This window comes from Setaria italica, chromosome II (genome assembly GCF_000263155.2).
Source record: "Setaria italica strain Yugu1 chromosome II, Setaria_italica_v2.0, whole genome shotgun sequence".
Taxonomy (NCBI): domain Eukaryota; kingdom Viridiplantae; phylum Streptophyta; class Magnoliopsida; order Poales; family Poaceae; genus Setaria; species Setaria italica.
This window is the reverse complement of record NC_028451.1, coordinates 27,008,148-27,028,318: the sequence shown is the minus strand read 5'-3', so window position 1 is coordinate 27,028,318 and position 20,171 is coordinate 27,008,148. Positions and strand designations below refer to the sequence as shown.

At 44.8% G+C, this 20,171-nt stretch overlaps 1 protein-coding gene across 1 annotated transcript; it reads right to left on the bottom strand.

The window, feature by feature from the left end:
• Nucleotides 1-4,817: 4,817 nt before the first annotated feature.
• On the bottom strand, nt 4,818-14,982 carry LOC101760625 (ankyrin repeat-containing protein At5g02620). The gene is made up of 6 exons (XM_022824307.1): nt 13,769-14,982; nt 11,693-12,291; nt 11,540-11,582; nt 11,138-11,422; nt 5,246-5,392; nt 4,818-4,927 (listed from the first exon to the last, which is right to left on the bottom strand). The coding sequence occupies exons 1-6, from the start codon at nt 14,664-14,666 to the stop codon at nt 4,818-4,820; spliced, it is 2,082 nt and encodes a 693-aa protein (XP_022680042.1). The 5' UTR covers nt 14,667-14,982.
• Between the last annotated feature and the right edge of the window lie 5,189 nt (nt 14,983-20,171).

Below are 20,171 nucleotides of genomic sequence, written 5' to 3'. Positions count from 1 at the left end.
GCCTTTCCTCATGAGGCCGTCAGCGTGCGAGGTACCGAAGCTCGAGCGCGTCCAGGACTCCATCGCTAAGGGGAGAAAGGTTCAATGGCGGAGGGTGAGGGAAGCTACTGCGCTAGGCGGAGGAAGGCAAACGGCGCACAAGAAGGCAAAGGGAGCGTGAGAAGGCGAAAAGGTTCGAGAATAGGTGCGGGCGGAACCGGTGTGGCAGACCCCCCATCTTATAGGCGGGCGCGTGGGAAGCGAAAGGGGTGGTCTTGTCGCAGTTAATGCAGCGCCAGGTATGCCCCATCACACCCGCCTTTCTTGAAATCCGTGCGCATGATCTGCTGCACGAAAACAACTCCATCTCCCTCACTTCGCGGGCCGGCACCTTCCGCCACTTCGCCTCCCAGAGAACGCACGCACGCAACCTCCACCACATCCGGCCTAGGGCCCACCAATAGGTAAAAAAGGGATACGGGGCTGAAAACGCCCCTACGGCCCATTACGGTCCAGGGGTTCGAAGGCTGGCTCACCACGGGTTCGACAGCCGCTCCAGGATTCCCCCGGGCGAGGGGTGAGAAGGGACGGGTCCGATAGCAGCCATCACCCGAGCAAGCGACAGCCTAGCGCATCCCAACCTCACGTTCGAGTCCGGACCGGCATCAAAGTTCATGGTTTTTCCCCGAAGAAAGGCAACGAGCCCCCGGATCCGATCGAACGGACTCGGGAACTATATGAACTGGCCAGCCAGAATTTGGGGTACGCCACCAGCTTGGCCCGAGCCGGACCCCCCCCCCCCGAACGGGGACCGGGACCCCACTCGAATCGATCCGTTCGCAGCTCAACGAGCACCACGGTTCATCCGGCGAGGATAGCGTGGCACGGCTCACCCCCTCCGTCTCAGCGAACGGACGCTTGAGGGGTACCGATCAAAAGTCGATCTAGCCTCCCGACCGGTCTCCTGTAACGCGTGGGGGCTCGGGGGCTAGCATCGCAACCAATGACCACGCGTGTGGTCGCAATTTGAGGTCTCGAGGCGGGAGTGCCCTACGAAACAATAAGGAATCCTCCAGCACCAAGTCATCCACAGGACACCCCGCCTGATCAAACTCCCCGGCCAAGCTGGACAAACAACACTCCCTATCTCTGATCAATTGCAGCTTGTAGGGCGAGCAGAGATCCCCGACGAACGACGAAAGCAGCCTCTGGAGGAGCATCCTCGCTCCACCATAGGCTCGAGGGCTACTATTGGGAGGGAAATATTAACGACCTCCTGATGCCCCTTAAAACAACAATCATGAAGGCCTAGGCCCACCCGCGGTAATGACGACCACCGCCGACCCGGCATGGGCAAGGAGCATCCCACTCCATCTCGCCCGACCTAGGGCCCTAGGGTTGGACACGCCCGACCCCTCGATGGCGAAACTCCGCCTCGCTTGACCCACGGTCCCAGGGTCGGGTGCGCCCGACCCCTCGCTGCAAGGCTCCGCCTCACCCAACCCCGGGCGTAGGGGGTCGGACTCATATGGGCCCACGAGACAAGGGTCCACCTTGGGCGCAGGCCGGCAAACGAGGGCGCGGATCTCGTGGGCCCTCCACCGATCTTGCCATAAATGTGTCGCGGCTCTGGCGCGTAGAAAGGCGCCCGCGCCCCTCGACGTGACCGGCCACTAGTACACGAGCGGAACACTGTAGCCACGACCGCACAGGCTCCAGTGGCCGTGGTTCCCCCTGATTCGCCATAGCGCACTCATTGCATGCGTCACCCGGCATAGGAGGGAGCGCCGCCCGCTCTTGTGCTCGGCCTATCCGGCGACAGGGACGTGACGTCCGTGTTCCACGGGCCGTAAGCAGGACAACAGGGGTCAGCCATCTCCCCCAACGTGCACAGTTGCCACGGCCGAACACCATCATCATGCTCAGTGGCAACGGTCGTCCGGAGGATCGTCGACAGGATCCGGCGATAGCCGTCCTCCTCCAATGGCTGCACTGACAGGGGACGAAGGCCGGGGCAGAAGGCGGCGACCCGGGGACTTGGTCCCCTTCCTTGTTTTTTACTTTACTTAGCTTATCTCTTTTACTTCTCCACACACCTGGCTCACCTGTAACCCCTGAGCCCTCCTTGCGCTATAAAAGGAGAACCAGGGGCCCCGAGACCGGGAGGACTCTCAAGCCAAGAGAACCCACACACTCTCCATACAAGCATCAGTGCACACCCAAGAGACTTGGGACCGGCTCCCTCTCTCGCCTGTTTGTAACCCCTACTACAGACCACGCGTGAGAAACACGAGCAGCTCCTCATACTAGACGTAGGGCTATTCCTTCCCGAACCAGTCTAATCCCGTGTCCTCTCGCGCCACCATCCGAAGCCTTACACGCATAAAAAAATTTTACTTGCCGTAGTCCTGATCCGCTAATCTCGACAATGACACATTCAGAGCTCTAGGTAGTTGAAATCCACTTAAAGTCTCCACCATATAATAATTTTCACGGAGCACACTTGTAATTTTATATGGCCCTTCCTAGCTTAGAGACCAGTTTCCAAACTGCTCTTGGTTCCTGTAAGTAGAATTGTCTTCCAAACCAGATCTCCTACCTGAAATGCCTTAGCTTTCATCTTCTTATTGTATGCTTTAGCCACTCATATTTTATCTCTTTCAATCTTAGCCAAAGCCTCCATCCGCTTGTTGGTCACCTCATCAATGTTATCCATCATCAAAGCATAATAGGTGTCAAAATTAAGATCATTCTGCTTAGCCACCCTATATGCACCCAGATTCACCTCAACGGGCAAAATGACTTCTTGACCATAGACAAGCTTAAAAGGAGTAACTTTGGTGGCGCCATGTCTAGAAATACGATGAGCCTATAAAGCTTCGGATAATACCTCATGCCATCTTTTAGGATTGTCCTCTACTTTCTTCTTGATGAGCTTTATCAAAATCTTGTTACTAGACTCGGCTTGACCATTAGTCTGAGCATAATAAGGAGATGAATTGAGCAGCTTAATCCCATAAGATTCCACAAACTCACGCACTTCTTTAGATACGAATGAAGTCCCCTGATCCATAGTTAAAGTCTGTGGAATACCGAATCTGTGTATAATATGCTCTTTAATAAACTCAATCACCTCTCGATATATCATATTCTTAAGGGGAATTATTTCAGTCACTTAGTAAAGTAATCAGTAGCCACAATAATGTCCCTTTGATTAAGAAGGATGAATCTTGCCAATGAAATCCAATCCCCATCCTCTAAACGGCCATGACTTTATAATTGCATGCATCAATGAAGAAGGCACCAACTGAACATCCCCAAACTTCTGACACTTTTCACAACCTTTGTAGTAATGAAAACAATCGGCTATCATATTAGGCCAATAAAAACAAGCCCGCTTAAGGAGCCACTTCATTACACAAGCCGATTGATGCGTACCACAAACTCCTTCATGCACCTCTGCCATAGCTAATCTGGCCTGATCAGAATCCAAGCATTTCAAAAGCAATCCATCAATAGTCCGACGATACAACTCGCTGTCCACTAAAGTAAACTTGAGCGCCCACCGTCGGACTTTTCTATCAACCGAGCACTTAGGATTCTGTAAATAATTAATCAAAGGTGTTCTCTAGTCGCCCACTTCATCCTTATCAAATTTGAAACGATCCATGGCCGTAGTGGAAACCTCACTAGACGGACCGGTCAAACCGGTTGGCTAGACGGTCAGACCAGTTGGACCGGTCAGACCGGTTTTGAAGGCCGGTCGAACCGGTTCCTTCAGGACATAACACTCGGCCTCATAAAGCGTCGGTTTTCCTTCGTGAAAGTTTCATTTCTAGATGTTATAACTAGACGCTTGTTGTGCCAGAGCATTAGTCCTCGGATTCTCCTCCTTTGGTACATGATAAATAACAAAGTCATCCATGCAAGATATGATGTCTAGATATTTATCAAGATATGCATTTAGAAACCCATCTAAACATTGGCATACCTTGGATACTTGATGTACCACCAGTAAGGAATCTCCATAAATTTCAACATATTTTACCCCCCATATGTTGTAAAAATTTCTAAACCGAATAGCAAAGCTTCATATTCAGTTTGATTATTGGTGCCCTTGTGATCCAATCGGCTAAGAAACTCAAAAACAACCCCGTTTGGTGAAATAAGCACCACACCAACACCACAGCCACTTTTGCAAACCGATCCATCGAAATGCAATTTCCAAGGGGTAATAGTGATATAACCGACATCTAAATCAAGTTGCTCATCAATTCTATGCTCTACGATAAAATTGGCTACAATTTGTCCTTTCATCGATTTCAACGGTTCACAAAACAGATCATATTTGATGCAAGCGTAAGCCCATTTGCCGATTCTACCCCTCAACATAGATTTTTGCAATATGTATTTAATTATGTCGATTTGACAAGCTACTATGCAAGTATTTGATAATAAATAATACTCCAACTTGGTGCAAACATGGTATAATGATAAGCACAACTTTTCGATAAAAGTGTACCTTGTCTCGGCATCCAATAGCCCTCTACTCACATAGGTAACAACGCGCTCCTTCCCTCCAGTCTCTTGAGTCAAAACAACCCCAATAACACCTTTTTTTACTGCCATATACAATTTGAAAGGAATACCATGCTTTGGCGCCTGAAGAACGGGCGGCGAAGATAAATAATTCTTGATTTCCTCGAATACTTCTTGCTATTTTGCCCCCCAAGTAAAATCAGCCTCATTCTTTAACCGAAGTAAAGGAGTAAACGCATTCACCTTCCCGGACAAGTTGCAAATAAAACTTCTCAAGTAATTCATCTTGCCAAGAGCTTCTACAAATCTCTTTTGTAGGTAGAAGCTTGTAGTTTTCTAATAGACTCGATCTTTTTAGGATCAATCTCAACACTCTTCTCATGTACTACAAAGCCGTAGAACTTTCCAGCTGATACACCAAAAGCACATATGAGTGGATTCTTCTTTAAACCATACTGACGCATCTTCTTAAATGCAAGCCTCAAATCAGTCAAATGGGATTCCGACCTAGCCGATTTCATCACAATGTCATCGATATATACCTCCAGCACTACTCCAAGCAAATCATAAAAGATCAAATTCATAGCCCTTTGATAAGTAGCATCAGCATTCTTCAAACCAAAAGTCATAACAATCCACTCAAACAAATCGACAAATCCTGAACACACAAAGGCCGTTTTGGATATATCCTCTTCGGCCATAAAGATTTGATTGTATCCGGCAATACCATCAAGAAAGCTAATCATTCTATGTCCAGATGCAGCATTAATAAGTACATCGGCTATAGGCATAGGATATTCATCTTTTGGTGAAGCTCTATTAAGATCTCTAAAATCAATGCACTCTCTAAGCTTACCCGTGCCCTTCTTCTCAACTGACACAATATTAGAAACCCAATCAGCATATCAACAAGGCCTAATAAACTTAGCATCTAGCAACCGATTAATTTTCTCTTTCACTCGATCGTAAATAATAGGATTAAAACACCTAGCAGGTTGTTTATGAGGCCAAAAACCAGGTTTAATGGGCAGCCGATGCTCAACTAGCTCGCGGCTTAAACTAGGCATTACAGTGTAATTCCATGCAAAACAATCGACATATTCTTTTAATAACTTTATTAAATCGGCCTTGAAAGCAGGCTCAAGATTTTTGTTTACAAACGTCGGCCTTGGCATAGTACCATCATCAATATCCACCTCATCTAAAGGATCGGCCGACATGAATCCTTGTCCTAACTTATTGATATCATCAAGATCCTCAATGGCCTCACGCATATCGTTCTTCTGCGCCCGACAGTGTTCTAGGCTCTGTTGCAACCATTCTAGATTTACATACATTGCATCATATGCGATAAGCTAGCTGATCTACAATCGGCTTTAACATAGCAGCGACAAAACCATCCTTTGTGCAACTAATGTACTCACAATCGGAAAGATCTACGCCAGATAGGCACTTGACATTATCATGCACACTTATGGTGGAACTATCGGCTACATTAACACAAGTCGACGTATCACCATGCACAACCTCCACTTCGTCACTGACCCATTGGATTAAGCATTGATGCAGCGTAGAAGGAACACATTGATTTGCATGAATCCATTCATGACCCAAAATTAAACTGAAGTTACCTTGGGTCTTAGCGACGAAGAAGCGGTAGCCAACGTCTTGCTCCCAACGATGAGCTCCATAGGTCACCTCCTCCCGTACCACTGATAGTCATGTTGGTCTTGATCAGCTCCCTATCTGAACCTCCCAATTTCTTGAACAAAGAATAGGGCATTAAGCTGACAATTGCCCCTCCATCGACCAACATTTGAGAAACTGGCCTCCCATTAATATGTCATTTCATGTATAGTGCTTTTAGATGATTTTTGGTGGCTCTAGGCTTCTGGAATACAGCCTCCTTAGGCCAAAAGTCAAGGTGAGCCAAATCATTCTCCGAGATCACAAAACCATCCATCGACATATGAATCATATTTATTTCCAAGTTCATGCTCTCAGGCGAAGTACTATAATCAACGAGCTGCTCGTCGTCCTCTATTTCATGGACTGATGCCTACTCATTGTCACAAGCCATTGGGACAGAAAGAGCGAAACCGGGTGGCATCTCTGGCTCGATCGGTCTGACCGGTTCCCTGACTGATCTGACCAGCTCGGGCGTTGGCACAGATGCCTCGACCAGTCTGACCGGTGGAGCTGGCGCGTCGGCCTTAATTCCCCACTCCTTCCTCTGAGGCGCTATGGGTCTGTATTCGTTGAATGTCTCATCCCTCTATTTTTCTAGCTCTCGTTCCCTCTTCTCCTGTAGCTTTAGCCTCTGCAACTTCCTCCTCTGTGTGTGAGTCAACCTGGGAGGACACCACCTTGGTAAGAAGTACTTGGAGCTCAACCCACTGCTGCTAGCTTCATGATCATTAGCAGCGGGAGCCCTTTGCACAGACAGCACGACCGGATTGTTTGTGCCAATAGGTCCTTTCGCATTAGCTTCAACGGGAACTTTCATAGACCCAATCTGGATGATAGCTTTCTCTTTGCCTCTCCCTGAGTCTATTTCCATCTTTTGAATATCCTCCTCCCTCTTATTAGGATGATATACTTGCCTTGGAGGAGACGACCTGGGCACCTGGACAGGCCGGTCTGACTGGTTGGGGTAGACCGGTTGGGTCTGAGGACCTTGGCCAAATGAGCGGGGTGCCCAACGGCCTTGTGTGAGATGCGAGATCCTGTCCAAAGCCGACTTTCTAGAACCAACCCATTCGGGATGGAAAGAGGGCTGCTGCACGGACTGATAAGGCACCCACATTACCCCATTATCATCCCACACCGGGCACGGAGGATTTGATGCCAGAGGGGCCCAAGATGTGGAGGGGTACTATCTTAGTTGGACTTGGTTACTTCTCTGCTTTACAACCGCTCTCTGCGGTGAGCCTTGATGAGTAAGCGACCTCATTCTCTTTTTTACCTGCCGATCACTTGTAACGGCCTTTTCTTCGGTATACTTATCCAGAAGCATATCAAAGGTGACTTTCTTCCTAGGGCTGCTCCCTTGATCTTTTTCCATATTGAGCTTCCAAGTCCCAATCTCCGGACGCTTCGGTTTTAGCATTCGGAGGCGGCCCTAGGGCAAACCGGTCTGACCGGTCCCCTACACCGGTCTGACCGGTTTGGTCTGGCCAGCAGACTCAAGTGGCTTTTGACCCGATGCCGTGTATGATGCTTGCCCCCCGTGTCCAGAAGATTTTACAGTAATTTTAAACGACTCTCTGCCGTCTGGACCTTTTTCATACACCACTTCCCTGGTCAACTCTTTTCCCCTTAAATCGAGCTTCTCTTCCCTGATCACGACATTTTTGCCCTTGGTAGCTTCGGCTTGATGCAGCCGAATCAGTACCTCGGGCTACTATATGTCCATTGTGTTGACAGGGAACCGCATCTTATCCACTTGCATCTCATGAAACGTCAAACAGCCTTCATTTATAGCTGATTGAACCTGTCAACGGAACACATTGCAATCATTAGTCGCATGAGAAAAAGTATTATAAAACTTGCAATATGCTTTCCTTTTTAGCTCTTCAAGTGGAGGCATAGTATGAGATATTTTCAAATGTCCAACCTTAAGTAATTCATCAAAAATACGATCACACTTGGACACCTCAAAAGTGAATTTTACTTCTTTTTGCCGACTCCTATGGGCCAGCTTAAGGGATGCACAAGAATAAGACTTAGCTTTAGAAGGCCAAATAAACTTGGTAGCATAAACTTCATTATCGACGTCGCTCGAACTATCAGAATTGTATTCAATAGCATGCATATTTGAACGATAGGATTTAAAGCTTTCCTTTTCTTTAGCTAATCTAGTTTCTTGTGCCATGGCTCTTACATGCACCATTGCAACATTGATAAAATCCTGGCCTTCCAATCTATCTCTAATAGAGTATCTCAAACCCTTAAAGGCTAGATCAGCCAAGTCTGATTCAGAAAGTGACAAATTAAAACAACGATTTTTAGTTTCCCTGAATCGTTTCATGTAATCAGAAACAGATTCATCTTTGCTTTGCTTAACCGATGTCAAATCTGTCAGTTTTAACTGAAGACTCCCATTAAAGAAATGATCATGAAATTTTTGTTCTAATTGATCCCAAGAATCAATAGAACCAGGAGCCAACAACGAAAACCAAGCGAAAGTTGTACCCGTCAGAGACGAAGAAAACAATCGAACTTTTAACGCATTATAGGTACTAGCTTCACCCAACAGAGGAAGATACAAACTAACGTGTTCCCATGTAGTATGATTGTCTTCCCCAGTAAATTTAACAAAATTATGTACGCGCCAACTAGGGGAAAGGGAACATAATCAAAACTAGCATCATACGGCTTTTGATATAGCTTAGAGTTGCCAATATCAACCCCAAGTTTACTTCTCAAGGTTTTAAGCAATTCTTCATTAAACTTGAGGTTTTCATCCCATGTGCAGGATGATCTTTGCATTGTAGCCGCCATATTCACTTCATTCGCATGAGGTAAGCTACCACTTTGAATACGATAGAGGTCATCATATACGTCATTCGGTATGCCCTTGGAAGACCCACTGGTGTTAGGAATTGAAGGTGACGTGTATGCGATCGCATTAGACATAGGTATGAATGATCCGATGTCACCAGTACGGTTAGGAGCAACCGAACCAGGTATAACGATGAGTGGTACCGGCGTTTCAGGGATTACGGTCAGCTGGTCAGCCTGTCTGGCCTGACCGGTCTGACCGGTAGCCCCAACCGGTCTGACCAGTTCAGCCGTGATCAGCTTTGTCGGTTGACCGGGAGGCGACGTTTGCCCCTGAAAGAAGTTAGTCAGCATACCATATGTAGGATTCCCAGTAGGAGCCCCTGAACTCGCCGACGGACTCGCGTGTGCTACGTCATGTGAATCTAATTGAGGGAGAGCTGAATCGGCCATCCCAACCGATCTACCATTCTCTAGTTTTTCTATACGCACAGATAAAGCAGCAATAAACTCGTTTTGAAAGTTAGACATTGCATTAAGCCTATCATGAGCAGAGGAATTGGGGGATGATTTGCTTACATTGCGTATTTCCTTGATGATGCTGTCTTTCATCTTGATCGCGGACATCTTGAATTCTTGCACTCTCATCGCCTTGCTCTTGCGATCTTTCTTAACGCCCATAAGATACTACATCTTGATTTACTCCTGGAGCATCGCGACGTTTTGCCGCTCCTCCTCACTGAGATCTTCTACAGAAGCCGTGATGATGTTGTCCTTATCGATGTCTGTAGTAGATCATATCTTGCTAGGGTTTTCCGGAACGGTTGTAAAAACCAGATCTTATTCCCCAGCGGAGTTGCAAAAATACGTTGGCACCTTTTTTCGGCCAACACACGAACACGCTGGCTCGCGCGTGTGCAAATGATCACCTCGTCAGAGCCCCTGCTCCTGGCCGGTCAAAATGGTTTGGCATAGAGACGCCGCGAAAGCCTAAGAATACCACCTTAGGAGGGATCCCGTCAGAGATGGCGCGCCTAGGGTTGCTCTGATGGCGCGCTTAGGGTTGCTCTAAGATCGGCAGGCCACTCAAAACATCTTCAGTCGCCGTCGAGGTGAAGGAGGAAAGCAAAGGGGTTGGAAAAGTTAGGGTTTTGAAGATAAAAGGTAAATAACTGTGTTTGACAATTGGGTGATAGCCCTCAATCGGCCAGGGTCCTTTATAAAGTGGGAGGTCTTTTCCCCGCAAGGAAATCCCGATTTATCTCCAATTCGACCAGGACTCCAAATTTCATCTCGAACTCGGGGTGACCGGTTGGGGCAACCGGTCTGACCGGTGGACGCCCGTCAGATCAGCTTTGATTAGCTTTGAGCCCGTTGATGCTACTTTTAGGCATCAACACTAGTGTACTGCTCCGATTCGAATCATTAGTTTGCTACAATCACAACTCGAATGTGATGTTCAGAATATTTGATCGTCTTAATTAGGTTTGATGAAGTAAATGGCAATTTTGCGACAACAGATAATAGCTTAGATAAATAAAATTTCCATTGTACTTCAGACAAGACTTAATTAAATCACAAATGTCTTTATAACAGTACATGCCATTTTTTGTAAGCAAACGTACATTCAAGGAAATAAGACACACTGAAATTCAGAAAACTCTCTCGAAGGAACATAATATTGAGTATCAGTGACCACTACAACTCAATGGGAGTGTGCACCATCTGATCTCGATCTTGACATTAATTGAAACACAGTAGCTGAAAAAGGAAGCCAACTCATTTCCAGCACCAGCCGTTTCCAACTTTCCATATAACTTTAACTAAGACAAAGGTGCCTTTATGCCTCTATCGAAATGAAGCTAGTTGTTCCTTGCGACTGCAGCCCAACCAAATATGAGCACCAAGGGCCAGCACTGAAAGAGCGCGCCTACAGGGATTATAAATATGGTCCCCATAAAGACTGGAATTATTCCGATTCTACTGCACATAGCTCGTGCAGAAAGAGCATTTTTCAGCCAAATTTCGATGTTTGTGAATATAACTACGAGAGGACTCGTCACAACGACTGCAACGGCAGTCTTGTGAGCAACTGGGACTAGGACCATATACACACCTAGTGCAAAGGCAGCAGCCAAGCTCGTGACTGAACTATCCATGAAGAATACTGCTGTTCCAAGGTAGACTTTGCGGGTCTTCAGGTCAACCATTGAAGTTCCAGAGAACATGAAACCAACAGTCGCTATCGAGGAGCAGATGAATGCTATTGTGTTGGCCATTATGAATGCATCAAAAGCATACCTCCCAGCGAGAGTTGGTGTCCCCCCATTTGTGTGATCGTCAGCTTTGTAACCACCAGGAAGGGCGAAAGTTGCACCAAATGCCACTGTTGCGATTAGAACTGAGCCAATACATAGAGCTTGCGTTGAGTCTTTCAACTTCTCCAATTCTTTGCTTTCGACTTCTCGCTGAATATATTTTCCTTCAAAATGGTCCCATCGATGACCACCGTACCTACCCCCGGTTTGTTTCAGTATCCAGTGAATCTTTGCTTCGCTCCTCTGCAATATAACCCATTAATTCGAAAAAGTTAGACACACAAATAACAGCTGTACTTTTGTGCCTTATTAACAAGCCTACGATGAAGAATAAAAATGAGAATAAACTTTGCCTGATGATAATGCATTCCTGGGGGGATCCTACACCGTGCTATATCGAGAGGAGTTTGCACTTTCTTATTTATAATATTTATGTGCACCTGCGGATTCCCAAATAGAGAACAGAACATCCGTAGACTCCCGGCCTGGGCAGCCAGGTGCAATGCAGTGTTCCCGTCATTGTCTTGCATATTCAAAATCCAAGCTAACGACCGAGTTCTGCTAGCGAATGAAACAATATTCCGTCTCGATTTCTCAACAGCAACGTGAAGGAACGTTCGTCCAATGCTATCGCGCAATCCGGCACTGCTCGGACAGTACCTGATAAATATAGCGACGACCTTTTTATTACCAACAGAGGCAGCGATGTGTATAGGATACAATCCACACTTGTCCGGTTGATACAGTGCGGCTGGATTTGCTTCCAGTAGTCTCCGGACTTCTTGGGCACCCAGAGATGCTGGAAACGGAACACGAATCCAGAGAATAGTATGGATAACCCATGTTGTGTTTAGTCGTGATCGAGATGACATGAAGTGAAGGGGCGTACTTCCGTTGCAGTCCCCTTGTGAAGTAAGTTTCTGGTTCCAGTCCAACAGCTTTTTTACCATCTCTGTAATGAGCTGTTTAGTTAGTCCAGGCAAACCGAACAAAAAGAAGAAACAATAGCTGGGCAACTCTATTATGCAAACAGAGAATGCACCACAAAACTAGGGTCAGACTGATAGAGGATCTAGATTCTCTAAATATTCTTTTAATGACTTTTTGCAATGTGCCTACTATCTTGCACTAGTGCAGAGCACCTTATCCCTATCAACACAAAAACCTCATTCGTGTCGGTGGTCGGACCGGTACCACGAAGCGGATGTGAGTGGGGATGGTTATTCGTGTTGGGATCCAAGCCAGCATGAATAACGGATTATGCCTGCAGGTGGCATATCACACTGACACAAATAGTTAAAATATGAATTTACAAATGAAGATAGCAAAAAAAAAAATTCCTAGGCCTGGAGGTCACCCCCGGCGGCATGTTCATATGTCATGCGTTTTTCATGCGCGTGTAAGTGAGTTCTATTCCATTTTGCCCATGTATAAAGCTTTGATCTATTATTTGGGCATCTAAAAATTTCAACTACAAAGTTTTCAATCCCGTCGAACCATAATTTTTTTCTCCATCCGAGGTTGTATGCAAAGGTTACCAATTTAGGGCTGATTGCAAAAGACATAGAAAGATATGTCTCATTATAGTTTATCCAAAAAAGTTCATTTTACTCCCCTCACAAATCCACTTTATCCGCTTAACCCCCTTACCCCCTACAAAATTTAGGCTCACTTTACTCCACTGAACTATTTCATTTGGTCCAATCCACCTCCTAATTAGATTTCTCTTTTTATTTCTTCACGTACAAATTGAGTTTTAATTTCAGATTTTGTTTGTTGACTTATACATGATACCCTATGTTAGAAAAAAAACATTAGAAAGTTTTCATAATTACTTTTCATACAGTTTTGTATATCTAAGATCATTTCATATTAAATATTTCTAACCTACAAAAATAACAATGAAAAATTCTCACTATAATTTTTTAATGTAAGGCATGATGTTTTGTATTTTCTTACAAAATTGAACTTAAAATTCAACTCACACACGAAGAAATAAAAAATAAAAAACTCATTAGGGGGTAGATTAGGCTAATTGAAATAGTTTCGGGGAGTAAATTGAGCCTAAATTTTACTCAAGGGTTAAGCGGACAGAGTGAATAGGTGAGAGGAGTAAAATGGATTTTTTCCTAGTTTAACTACCAAAACTCTATTTTGGTGACAAAGTTGATTTTCGGAATGGCAGTCATTTGAGGTAGTAAATATCAAGATGTTTTAATGGTATATAAAAGAACTCATATATACTGACAATGTAGAAACGGTGCAGCCAAGTTTATCATTATATATACTTGAACAACATATAACTGTTTTCTATTTAAAACAACATATAACTGTTTTCTATTTAAAATAGTCTATTTACATGTATATATTTAAAAAAAACTTAGCCAGAAAACGCGAATTGGAGACGGGTGATGCTTGTAGCTAGTTACCTGTGCTTCGCAATACGGCAGCATGCAATGCATTTTGCCCATCTGGTCCCCAATATGAGAGAATACCTTCACTCTTATCATACAGTGTCTGTGCAATGCTTTCCTCCTCCTGCAAGATGGCTAGATACAGAGCTGAAGAGCCTTTTTCTGGGAAACAAGCCAAGCTGGGATCAGCCTCCAGGAGCACCTTGACTATGTCTTTATTTCCGATACGGACAGCCTCATGCAAGGCGGTCTCCTTACTATTATTCTCCTTCCTTAGGAGTTCTTCAACAATATTGTTGTCTTTGGAAAGACCAATAAGATGAGACACCATTTTGGTCTTCCCAGCCCTTGCTGCACAATGCAAGGGCGTGTCGCCCTTTTTATTTTGCGTAGACAGTAATAGGCCTGCTTTATCTTCCATAGACAGTAATACTTTGTTCTTGGTGTGGATGAGGTCTGCACATTTGAGAAAGTCCTCTCCATCTCCATTGGCAGCCACCAGATGTAGTGCGGTGTTCCCCTCCACCGTAACACCATTCAGAAGCGACACTTCATTAGTGCCTTGTTCCATATCAGCACAGGAATATGCAGCAACCTGGTTGCCAAATATGGAGACTGGAATAGGATGCTCCTGTGGGCCTTCTCTGTTGAGAAGAAAATTCAGCTCCTCCCTATTGCCTCTGCATGCTGCTGCTGCTACCAGCGGATGCATGGTTGCTGGCGCGACCTCGTGAGGATCCTGTTTGCTCGATGACATGACCACCAGCATCGTCGTAGCATCTTTCTGGCACACCAGATCCTTCAACTTTTGGCAGTCTTCACGGCTTGTGGCCACCACCATTTTGGCGTCTGCCTCTGAGGAAACCATCGATGCTCTGGGCGAGCGAGGCTCCTCTCGGGTGTTTGTCGCCATCACCAACACTAGGCTGCAGCTTGCAAATTTCAATCCGCTGATGATGCACTTTCTGGTTACTAACGGTTGGGACTTTGATTTTGGATGTTCAGTGTGCAAGGGAGCTGGTTGTGTGTGTGTTTCCAATACGCAAAGCTTGTACTGAGCATGTAGAATAGAAGTCGTCTCCAAGGTTTTTCTATCTTTCTTGTTAAGTAAGTGACATATTTGTTGCTCAGCTGCTATTGCTCAGGACCAGGTATTGTTTCTAACTGCAACTACCATAAATATGATCATTATCAATAGGATATACAAACGTTTGAAAAAAAATGGTGGTGGGTTTTGGCAGATCCACCATTTTCGGTTCTGCTTCTGCAAGAGCCATTGCCTCTCTGGGAGAGCATAGCTCATCTAGAGTTTTCCACCAGCACCCAGCCACAACTTGCCATTAAAAAAAGGTGATTTATCACATCTAACTAACTAAATTGAGCTATATATTGCACTTTGTTTGGTCTTTTACCTGAACAACGTCTGAAATATGTGACTCAAATTAATAATGCAGATATCTTGCACTAAAAAACCATATGTAATTAAAAATATTACCCGCTTTTCTTAAAAATTACATTCTAGTTTCTTTATGACAATTCAGACAGCTTCTTAATAAGCCGCCATCTGATTTATCTGAAAGTAATCCAGACTGTTGGAAATAATTATCATCTTTCTAATGATAACTGATATGGTGTTCTACCACAGCCGTCTACTCTCACCCACTAAGGTAGACTTCGTTTTACTACCAAGCCATCTACTATTTATATTTTGCAGACGATTGCACACTTTCATTTTGGCACCATCGGTAGCTGGCTACAGATGATTTCTCTTTCTTATGCAAAACCACCTAGCATAGATTAGTATTGGTCCATTACCAATAGATGGACCGCCGTCCCGACCTTGCCAGCTACCAACAGTCTAAAAAGTGGATTTGCCAGAGTTCATCAACCGTAAGGCTAAATAAAGGTATAAACAATGCCACAAGCTTCTCCCCATTTTGTAGAGAGGAAGGTTCCTGGTACAGACATTCTTTACCGCTTTTCCAAAGTTGCTACAAAATCGGATCCAATGGACCGCATTTAATTAAATGCGTTGTGTAACCAATGCAAGTAATAAGAGAAGCTACTGTATCACTCACTGTATGAGCATTCGAGCTCAAGTCTGTCCAAGTAATCATTGTATGACGATCACTCTGATCGTCGAGCTCAAGTCTGGCCTGCGGATCGCGGCACAATTGCGAATCGGAATACTACATCCGTTCTTTTTTATTTGATGTTGCTTAGCTCAAATTTGAGCTAACCAGCGTCATGTAAATCAGAATAGAGGGAGTATCTTCGACCGAACCCAGACATATCAATTTACAACTTCTTAAATCATCTGAAGTTATCCTCGTACATGTGGCTGAAGAATTGTAAAAATGCCTAGCCCAATATAGTCAGCATTGTCAATTATGGCCATAAGCCTTTGAAATTAAAGGGATTCAGATGTGCTCTATTTGTGGAACTGGCATTATCCATTATGAAGGAATCCACAGCAGGGCTAATGGGGCTGGGTACACGTTATGCCATAGACGTATGCCCCAAAAATTTGTCTGTTGTTCTTTACTTATAGTCGCCTTTAACTTTCCACATGCAAATCGAATTTATGCCTAGGCCCATTGGTTTCTTTCTGTCAACCATACGATAAGAATTACTTTTTCTAGCCATATATGTAGACTGCTTCGTAATGGAGCAAAGTATCGGACTTTCCTGTGGAAGAATCAAAAGGTGTCGGATTTGTAAAGTTCATGCAAAGTGAGACAAGCCAGTTGACAAGTACATTCAAAATAAGTACTCGGGGGCTAAGGCTACGAATATTACAGGCTTCGACGGGTGTAAGATGTTGAATTTTAGCACAATAGTCGGGATCCCGCTCACATTCTTGAACATTTGCTTGAGCGTAGCCATGATTTCATCCGTGCTGACTTCATCAGGAGAGCATCTGGATGGATCGTCAAGGCCGGTGTACTCTAGCCTAACTGACAGCGCTGCTGCAGTGGTTGAATCCGTCGCTTCATGAAGCTGAATGCGACGCCAATACCAATCAGACCTTGTTCCTTCAGATTTGCTATCCGCTTCACTAGCTCAGGTACTTGCAGGCAATCGTCATGCTTTGGCTCATCAAGCTAGCGGTTGTTCCAACGGATCGGGGAGTCGGATTATGGTTGCCAGTGTAGCACCATTTTTCTTTTCACCCGGTATTGGAGTCTATCAATTCGTAACCCAAATACTGGCTACTCACTGTTTCTCGCATCTAAGATCCCGGGGCTTCCAACCAAGAGGGTATGATCTTTTGAGGGCTGAGGCTTCACAAGGAAAAATTTCTAGAATAATTGAAAATGTGGCCTGATCCCAGAAAAGCTTCGCAAAAGTGGATGAAAATAGCAGTGTGGGGATCCCATTGGGGTTTAGATGAACCAACTCCAATTTATAAAAATCTAGCAAACTCCGGAAGAAATCTGAAGTTGGCAATGCGAGACCCCGCTCAATTAAGTGGGAAAATATTACTGTCTTATTGGGATATGTCTCCAACGGGCAGGCGTCGTCATAAGTAGATCTCTAGTTGATGAAGTATCGATCTTGGAGTAACTTGGCGGCTACGAGCGCTTTGATTTCCTCCTCCTCCAGAGTTGACTGCTTCAAGGCACAGACGGGGTGTCGGTGCGTAAACTGGCTAACAAGTAAATATTTGTAATTTTACCGTGCGTTAGATCGGATATGACCTAGCACACAATAATACAGGATGCATACTAGTTTGGGCAACGAGCCCTACGCCCAGTTGGGGTCGGTCAATCGACTTTATTCCTGAGCTCAGGTGCTCAAAGTTTGTAGTGGGGGTATAAACAAGAGAGGGATGAGAGGGGTGCCTGAGTCCTGGCCGTGCTCTGCTCTCAGTGGAGGAGAGTGACTATCACACCCTGAAATTTTCGAATTTTAGGATATGATTAAAAAGAAATAACTAAACAACGATTTCTCATAATTTTAAAATTTCCCAAAATTTATTTTTATTCACAAGAAATTTAGTATAGGAAAAAATAATTGTTTGATTTTTGGAATCAAATAATGTTGTTCTTTGTCTATGCATTCATGTCGATGCATCTTGATATTTCTTGAGTGAAAAAGTTTTAAAAATGCGTTTAGAGATTGGCCAGATCTTTCTGAGAATTTTCCAACTTTTTCTGGAATTTATTCTCCTCTTTCCTAGAGCTAAATCCAATTTCTTTTGGAAGGCTCTAAAATCCTTTTTCACGAGCTCCAAAGATTTTATTTGGATTTCTTGTGTCCCAATCTATCTCTAGGATTTCTCCTAGAATTTTTAAGATTTTCAGAACATTTTTCGTGGTTTAAATTATTTATCTAGAATTTTCTAGATTTATATTCCCACGTAAAATAATCTCTGAAAATAATCCATCTTTCTTTCTTAACGGGCTGAGCCCACGGACCCGACCCGCTCCGACCCATCTCCCTTTTTCCTCCCATCGGCCCAGTTTTGCCCGTCTTCATTTCCTCCACTCTCAGGCCACCAGCCTAACAACCACGCCGGCCCATCTCCACCTCACCCCCTCCCTCAACAGGCCACCGGCCCAAAATTCCTTCCGCCGGCCCATCCTAGCACGACATCTCAGACCAGGCCGGCCCATCACCTCCTCCACTCTCCCTCTCACCGACAGGTGGGGCCCACTTGTCGGGAGCTCCTTCAACCTCCGGTCACAGGTGCTGCCGCACGCATGGCGCCGCCAGGCCGTCCGTGCCGCCTCGCCTCCCCAACTCCCCAACTCCCTGAGGCTCTCCGCCACTCACGCCGCATGACCTCCCCCCACTCGCGCCCCTTCCCCTTCTTCTCCCACGAAACGGCTTTCCCACTCCGACCACCATTAATGGCCACGGGCGCCCCTTTGATCTCCCTAGATGCCGCCTCCGCTGCCTATCTGGGCTATAAAAGAGCCAATCACCACCGGAGCTTCTTTTCCTCCATCTCCCTCGCCTCCTCACGCCCTGAACCACCGCCACCAGAGAACATTGCCGCCGCCGTCTTCGCTTTCCGCCGCCGGCTCGTGCGCCGCCGCTTTCGCCCGACGCCGCCGCCGGTGAGCGGCCCTCTCTGCTTCCCCGCGCACTCCTTCTTCACCTGCACCAGCCGCCAGGTTCCCGCCGCGCCGGCAGGCCGCCGGCCAGTAGCTCTCCGTGCTCGTGCGCCTGCGTACGATTGAAGAAGAAGATAAGGCGAATTTGCAGTGAAGCCCCTCCCTGGATGGCCGCCGTCGCCGGTGAACCGCTGGTCAAGAGCCGCCCCGTGCACCGGCAGAGCCCTGCGCAGGCGTGTGAAGAGGAATCGAAGGTGTTGTTTTGCAGTCTAACCCCTGAGGGCCCCAGTAATCTTTTCCTTATTCCTTGTGTCTTGGAAATTCTTCAGAAAAACTCCCTAAACTTTCAGTTCCTTCAATCTGATCCAATCCTTACCCTTTTGCAGATCTAACCCTGAAGTTTCAGCTTTTCACGGGCTCTGTTCACTGAATCTTGGTAATCTTCTCTGCTAACCCCTGTAGTTTACGGTTAATCGCGTTTTAGTCCTTTAAACCTTGTTTAGTCCGTCCATTTCGCGTTTTAGCTCCGTTTTAATCCGTTCAAGTTGCGCTAGATTCTTAACAGCATAAAGTACACGGTAGTATTGTTGTTACTCATCATTTCATGTCTTTGAAAATAAATTTAATAATAATTTGATTAATGCCCGATTAACATGTGTTTCTCTAAATAAAAGTTACCAAAAGTTATACACCATTTTTCATAATAAAAATTAATTTGATTAATGATCATTTCACATCCTTTCCTAAATAAAAGTCAATTAGGTTATACATCGGTTTTTCATAAATTAAAGTTAATTTGATTAACACCTATTTAAATAATTCTTCCAATTAAAAGCCAATTAGAGATAAACCTCGATTTTTCTTAAATCAAATTTAATTTGATTATACTTATTCAATTTTCCTTCTAAAATAAAAGCTACATGGTTATAACTCAAATCTTCATAATTAAATATTAATTTGGCTAATATAAATAAAAATGTGTTTTTAATATAATAGCTTAGTTGAACTCGAAATATAAAGCTATGCACTTAGATGTTGATCTATGCTTTATTTTAAAATTAAATGTTTAATTTGCATAAATTGTACTTAAAATATTAATAAATAAAATTTGACTAGGCTTTACATCGTCTTTCTCATATCAAAATAAATATGACTTGATTAATTCCAACTAAAGGTATTTCTCCAAAATATCTTTAAATTGTTTTCTCAAATAAAATAAACTAAGCAAGTAGCTCTTGTCTTTTCTTTTATAATTCAAATCTCTCAATAGTTCGTTTTAAGCGTTTCTCGCGTTTGCGTTTTCTTAGATTGAACCCTTGTCATTTAGTACGCTCTTTTGAAGCCTTTCTTTTGTT

What these genes read in the sequence shown, in the direction of transcription:
- LOC101760625 (XM_022824307.1), bottom strand. Translation starts at nt 14,666, where the DNA reads ATGGCGACAAACACCCGAGAGGAGCCTCGCTCGCCCAGAGCATCGATG. An exon ending in CAGGAATGCATTATCATCAG is followed by an intron (nt 11,583 to 11,692) that starts GCAAAGTTTATT and finishes GTTATATTGCAG; the next exon opens with AGGAGCGAAGCAAAGATTCA. An exon ending in GGCTGCTGCCTTTGCACTAG is followed by an intron (nt 5,393 to 11,137) that starts GTGTGTATATGG and finishes ATATTGTGTCAG; the next exon opens with TTGAGAAGAAGGGCACGGGT.